This window comes from Diabrotica virgifera, chromosome 10 (assembly GCF_917563875.1).
Source record: "Diabrotica virgifera virgifera chromosome 10, PGI_DIABVI_V3a".
Taxonomy (NCBI): Eukaryota; Metazoa; Arthropoda; class Insecta; order Coleoptera; family Chrysomelidae; genus Diabrotica; species Diabrotica virgifera.
In genome coordinates, this window is record NC_065452.1 from 121,176,066 (window position 1) to 121,183,076 (window position 7,011).

At 33.2% G+C, this 7,011-nt stretch overlaps 1 protein-coding gene across 1 annotated transcript in view; it reads right to left on the bottom strand.

The window, feature by feature from the left end:
* The window catches only part of LOC126893142 (neuronal acetylcholine receptor subunit alpha-7-like), a gene marked incomplete at its 5' end in the record, with an annotated part of 63,373 nt that extends 56,816 nt beyond the window's left edge, over positions 1-6,557 (bottom strand). Inside the window, 2 exons of the mRNA XM_050663093.1 lie at positions 4,128-4,270; positions 6,527-6,557. Of these exons, the coding sequence (XP_050519050.1) occupies positions 4,128-4,270; positions 6,527-6,557 (174 nt within the window). The remainder of the gene's footprint in view (positions 1-4,127; positions 4,271-6,526) is intronic.
* Positions 6,558-7,011: the final 454 nt, after the last annotated feature.

Genomic DNA, 7,011 nt, shown 5'->3' on the forward strand with positions numbered 1-7,011 from the left:
GTAACAAAAAGGACTTTTTATAGTAATTGATATTCACACGTTAAATATTTTTAATAACTATAAGATGAAGTTTGAAAATGAGTTACTGAAAGAACTATTCCTATATCGACATTGTTATTTGAGAGCTTGAAACTAGGAGCAATAGTAGAACCTACTCTTTGTGAAACGCAAAGCGGATTTCGAAAAGGCAGAAGTGTACAAGACCACATCTTTACAATAAAACAAATAATTGTGAAGTCGTCTCAAAAAAAAATCAAAAGGTGTGCTTTGCGTTCATAGACCTGGAAAAAGCATTTGATACAGTGCCACAAGCAAAGATTTGGGAAATGTTGTACCTAAAAAACGTCCATGAAAAATTAATAAGGATTACACAAAGCCTATATGTATCAAAATAATGTCAATTGTGTCATAAGCCAAAATTCAAAGTCACCTAGTTTAAAAATCGCTGAAGGTCTGGGACAAGGTGGTGTGATGAGCCCTTTACTATTTATTATCTTTATGGATAATATCCTGAAACAGTGTAATAATATAATAAAAAGAAAGTTGTATGTCGGATTTAAAAATCTTCAGAGAATAGACACCACGGAATGTGCATTTGCAGACGATATTGTCATTACAGCAAAAAATGAAAGAGATTTGCAAGAAAACCTTACAATATGGAACGACATACTAGCAGAAAATGGGATAAAGATAAATAAGAGTAAAACCAAAGTCATGGAGTATCACATGAACAACAAAAGCTAAAAATTAAATTACAAGATGAAGAACTGGAGCAAGTGTCGCAGTATCGGTATTTGGGAGTAATTATACAAGAATCAGACAAACCTGATATTGAAATAAATGACAGAATAGAGAAGGCGTCTCGGACATATCATGCATTAAATAAAGGATTTATAAGCAAAAGAGAAGTATCAAAAGCAACTAAGATGAACGTATATAAAGTTATATTCAGATCAATTCTAACTTATATTCTAAGAAATGAAGATGTCAGAGCAGAATTAGAAATTCCATCTGTGTTGGGGTTTGTAGAAAAAGAAACAATTAAATTGGTGGGGAAATTTGCAGAGAACGAATGACAACCGCCCAGTCAAAAGAAAGACCAAAAAAAACATAGAATGACGTGATTGGAAACGCACTAAAGAAAAGAGAAACGGAAGCAAAAATACTAGCAAGAGACAAAAAAAAGTGGGGAAAATTTGTACGTGAGATTCCATTGTAAACTCTTAGGGGTAACTCTGGGAGTAATTCTCGCACACTTTAGGGTAAAACGAGTAACTGATTATACAGGGTGTAACAAAAATACATGTAATAAATTTAATCACATATTCTGGGACCAAAAATAGTTCTATTAAACCTAACTTACCTTAGTACAAATATGCACGTAAAAAAAGTTACAGCCCTTTGAAGTTACAAAATGAAAATCGATTTTTTCCAATACATCGAAAACTATTGGATATTTTTTATTGAAGATGAACATGTGGCATTCTTATGGTAGTAGTATCTTAAGAAAAAATTGTGGTGAAATTTAGACACCCCATAAAAATTTTATGGGGGTTTTGTTCATTAAAACCCCCCCAAACTTTTGTGTACGTTCCAATTTAATTATTATTGTAGTACCATTAGTTAAACACAATGTTTAAAAAATTTTTTTGCCTCTTATTACTTTTTCGAAAAGTCAGTTTTTATCGAGATATTTTGCATATTTGTCAAATCCACCACATATTTGTATATGGCTGAGAACGATTATGGAGACTTGTGGTAGGGGAGCAAAGTATGCTAAATGTGCAGTCACTCGAGCGCTTTGGGGACCTATTGGGTTGTGAAGAATAGGTCCTAAAACCAAAGAAAGTTAAGTAAAGTTTTCCATTTTAGTGGGCGCTTGCCATTTTTAATTTAATTTTCCATTTCCAACAATCGTTTTTTCCGATTATAACGCCATCTATCCATAATTCGAAAAAATGTTTCGAATAAAGGTTACTTATTTTTACGTAAGGAATCCAAATCTGCAATAAAAAATGAGAGCTCCCATTTAAGATTTTAAAGTAACCCCCCACCCCACCTTCGTGGGGAGTCATGTTTGGTGCCATTCGATAGATTTTTCACAAATATTGAATAAGTGTATTTTACAGTTTTTCGATCTGATGTTCATTTCGAGAAATATCGCGAGAATCGTATTTAAAATATTAAATTTACCCCCACCCCTCCCCGTGGGAAGTCGTGTTTGGTATCATTCGATAGATTTTTGAAAAATATTGAGCAGATATTTTTTAGTTTTTCGATCTGTTACTCATTTCGCGAAATGTTCGCTTTTTCCTTGTGAAACTTTGGGACTCACCCATTTCCTTACGCCCGGCCAAAATCGTCAGATTTTTGAAATATACACACACTCTTTTGCATGTACTTAACTTACCTTATCTTAATCTGTCAATTTCGAGTTTTTTAAGGATAGATTTTTTTTGTCGGGCCCCCCTTAACGAACTCCCCTGTGTTAAGAGCGAATATATTGTATAGGTACATTTGCAGGGTACCAGGTTTCCCCCCATATGATAATCTGACGCGCTCGAGTAACTGCAAAAATCCTCGCTTGGGCTCCCCTACCATTGATAATAACAGGAAAATTTATTTATTATTTACATTTTTAGGTATATTTTGAACCATATTAAAAAAGAAGCCACATCTCGATAAAAGGTGCCTTATCGAAAAAATACATAGAACCAAAAAAGTTTTGAAAACACTATGTTTGACTAATGGTATCGCAGTAATAGTTTAATTGAAACGTGAACAACCATTTGGGGGGTTTAAAGGAACAAAACCCCCATAAAATCTTTATGTAAACATATTAGAAAAGAAGCCGCAACTCGATAAAAATTGCCTTATCGAAAAAATACTAAGAGCCAAAAAAGTTTTAAAAATATTGAATTTAACTACAGGTATCACAATAATAATTTAATTGGAACGTACACACAAGTTTGGGGGGTTTAAGGGAACAAAACCCCCATAAAATTTTTATGGGGTACACAAATTTCACTATAATTTTTCTTTAAGATATTCCTGCCATAAAAATGACACATATCCATTTTCAATAAAAAATCTCTAATAGTTTTCGATATATTCGAGAAAATCGATTTTCATTTTGTAACTTCAAAGGGCTGTAACTTTTTTTATGTGCATATTTGTACTAAGGTAAGTTAGGTTCATTCGAACTATTTTTGGTCCCAAAATAGGTGATTTAATTTATGACCTGTATTTTTGTTACACCCTGTATATATTTGAGAGCAACTGGTAGATGATTGTAGAAAAATGCGTAGGAAACACACTGAACAAAACAAAATGTCTTTCCTTAATATATCCAATCTTAATTTTATTTATTTGTCCATGCACTCATCTATCTAAGCATTGCCGATATAAACAATCCCCCATTTACTGACCAACGGCTTTGGGCAGATGAGTTGGAAAGTGATAGAGCACCCTCTGGTCCTGGGGTTGAGAAATCGGTCCCAAAGGTGGATCAAACAAAATATTGGTTAACGGCATAAGGATGTAGAAGGGCGGGGGGAAACAACTACATTAAAGATCCCTATGGATATCCTTAGTACAATCATCAAGGTATTACAAGAAACCAATAACGGTGCTACTGATCATGTCCATCGGAAACCAAGATCCAGCAGGGAAGGAATAGACAAGGCCCCTCAGGTTATTAATCAGCGAATTCCTTGTCAGAACGACGAAAGCGAGAGAATAAAACTGCTTAATACTAGAATTAGTATCTGGAATATTCAGAGCATATTTCATTTGATGTGTTGGGTATCAGTGAAGCCAGGTGGCCCAACTCAGGTTGTTTCTCAACAAAAGAAGTCACAAAATATATATATATATATATATATATATATATATATATATATATATATATATATATATATATATATATATATATATATATATATATTATTCCGACAGCTAGAACAACCAATATAGACGGCGTGGCAGTAATAGTTGTTAAAATATCTAATAGAGCAGTGGAAGGCCTATTTTCCACCCATAAAGTGTAGTGGTATTAAAGTTATTTCACGTGAAAATGGTAACTTTGTGAACATGATCAATGTTATGATACAAATGACACTACTTACCACGTCTATGATCTGCATTAAAGTTAATCCGAAGCTTAATTGAAGAGGATCAGATTCATTGGCAACAGGACGTTCTAATACGTTGTAGTGATCTAGTAGCTTATGGAGGAGTTTTTTCTCGTTGTGTCCAGCCCAAGATTCTGGAAAAATAGATTTTAAGAATGGTAAAAGTTATTATACACTGAATGTTTTCCTTTTCCAGTCACAAACATACATGCTGTAATCTAATGTAAATATGAAGTAAGTCAATTATGTTTGTATATCTAGTTACAAAAAGAAAAGAAGCGAAAATATAACTTAAAAAGTGTAACAATAAATAAACATTTAATTAAAACTTAGATTGCTCTTCCCTATTGGTTTAGTATTTTGTTATTAGTTATCATTTTCTTGTTTAAAGAATTGCAACTGTTGTCAAATGGCAGTACCTCCATATTTTAAAAGTTTACTTGAGGAAATATAAAAATCAGCATAATTAACGCACATGCTCCTCCAGAAGAAAAAGACATGGAAATAAAAAATGAGTTCTATGTGTGAATGTGAAATGGAACAAAACTAATAGAATTTCCAATGGAGCATATCCTTAAGATAGCAAGTACACAATTTGAGCAAAAAGATGTACCGGGTGTCCCAATAAGAATGGCTCTCGGCCATATCTCAGTAACCGCTTATAGTACAACTTGGACAAAAAAAATATTTATAGCAAAAGTTGCCTCGGGAAAGGCCTGGAAATTATTTTCATATTTGTAGGTTCACCGCTAGAGGGCGTAATGGAATATCAAAAATTAAAAAATTTAAATTTTGCAAAATTTGCCTAACGAAAGGGCACTCGAAATCCGATCATCTGATTCTTCATAAAATTCTGCACATATTTGATTTCAGAAGTTTAAGTCTACCTTTGCAAATAAGAGGTGGGGGTGAGTGAAAACCTTGTTATGAAAAAATGGCTGTAAGTCCGGTTCTGCTAAACCGAATTTTGCAAACTTGGTCTTGTTGAAAATAGCTCTTTCTCGTCAATGTAATAGTTATAATTTCTAAACAGCCTATTAAGTAATGTGCCAGCTAGGAGGCGGTATTTTATTATTTTCAGGCATCTAGTTGTCTTTGGAAAATATTAAATACAAGTATGCATTTTTCATCCACTATTACAAAATTAGATCAAATTAGCAGCAGAATAGCGAAAACCGCATGTCGATACCTTTTTGCTATCTCGAGATATCTTAACAAACGTGTAAATTTTAAACATAACTGTTACTGTCACCGGTAAACGAAGGAAAGGTACTCAAAGGTAGTGTGCTGTGGAAAAAACAAAGAAACATTTTTTAGATGTCAACGTGTATTAATTAAAACAACAATAGGACAAACAACACTATAAAATATAACAAAAAATAAAAACAACTACTTAGTGACGACTTAAATGTTCAAATTTGGCCCATATGTTTCGATGCAAGTATTTACTGTTTAAGAGTATATTGAACAGCAGCCTCAATTTCTGCTCTCGCAATGCTTTGCATGGCGTTTCCTACTGTCTGGATCATGCTTTCTCGAGTAGTGGGCCTAGCGGCAAAAACAAGGTCTTTAATCCGCCCCCATACATGAAAGTCTAAAACAGTTCACACTGTTTACACTGTTGACTTCCACGTCCTATCCATCTATCAGCAAATTACTCATCTAAAAAATCTCTTACTAGTCTGGAAAAATGCGCGGGACAACTATCGTGCTGAAACAACCTGGCCCTACGAACTGCTAGCGGTACATCTTCCAGAAGAAGAGGAAATTCATTCTTTAAAAAAATTAGATAGCGTTCACCAATAATAGCATTATAGAAAAGAAAGGGTCCAATTATCGGACTATCACCAGATTTAACTGTTTGGTATGGGGACGGTTTGGTATTTCACTTTTATTTAGGTATGGGGACGGATTAAAGACCTTGTTTTTGCAGCTAGGCCTACTCGATAAAAAATGATCCAGAGAATACGAAACCCCATTCAAAGCATTTGGACAGCAGAAATTAAAACTGCTGTTCAATCTACTCTTGAACGAGTAAATTCTTGAATAAAAAAAATAATGTGTGTGTACTTTGTACGCACGTAAGAAGTTATACTTCTATTATAATATAATTTCAACGAAATAAATATACCTACTTAACAGTTACAATACAAAAACTTAACAATAATTACCAAAAATTAACCAAAACTTAACAATGCCAAATATTAAAAAAAAAAGAAAAAATATGAATCGTCCGGGATTTGAACCCGCAATCTCGCGATTTTTTGATCTCTGGTCCAATGCTCTACCAACAAGGCCATCAAGCCGAACGCTACTTACCTTTCAGATATACATAATTATACATCACGGTGACAAGTGAAATATAAAAATAGATGTTTTATTATTTTACGCCCAAGGAAGACAAATCCAAAGACACAAAATTATAATAAAAAATCTTTAAACCACCTTTTTCAAATTGCGCAAGTTGTATTATTAATATTAATGTTAATAAATGAAATGTAAATATTTTGACGTTTCACAATTTGACAATTAACTTTTAACTGCAGTGCCTTAAAATTTTTAAAGCACTAGTGCCTTAAAGTAGCATTTTTAACGCTCCTATGGAGTCCTAAAAATTGCATTTTTAACACGTTTGTAGAAAAATATATTTAAAAACACTAATATATTCTTTCCACACCTTTTCTGGACGGATACATACATAAATTAAAACATTTTGAAGTGTAACTTCAAAAATATAATATGAAAACTATTTAAAAAGGCAGTATAACTATTAACTAACCTTTGTTGTTTCTCTACCCACAAATTTTAAAACGCAACAACCATACATAACCAAACCGTCAACCGTCCAAACCACAGCTGCGCTACAGCTGCCATATTG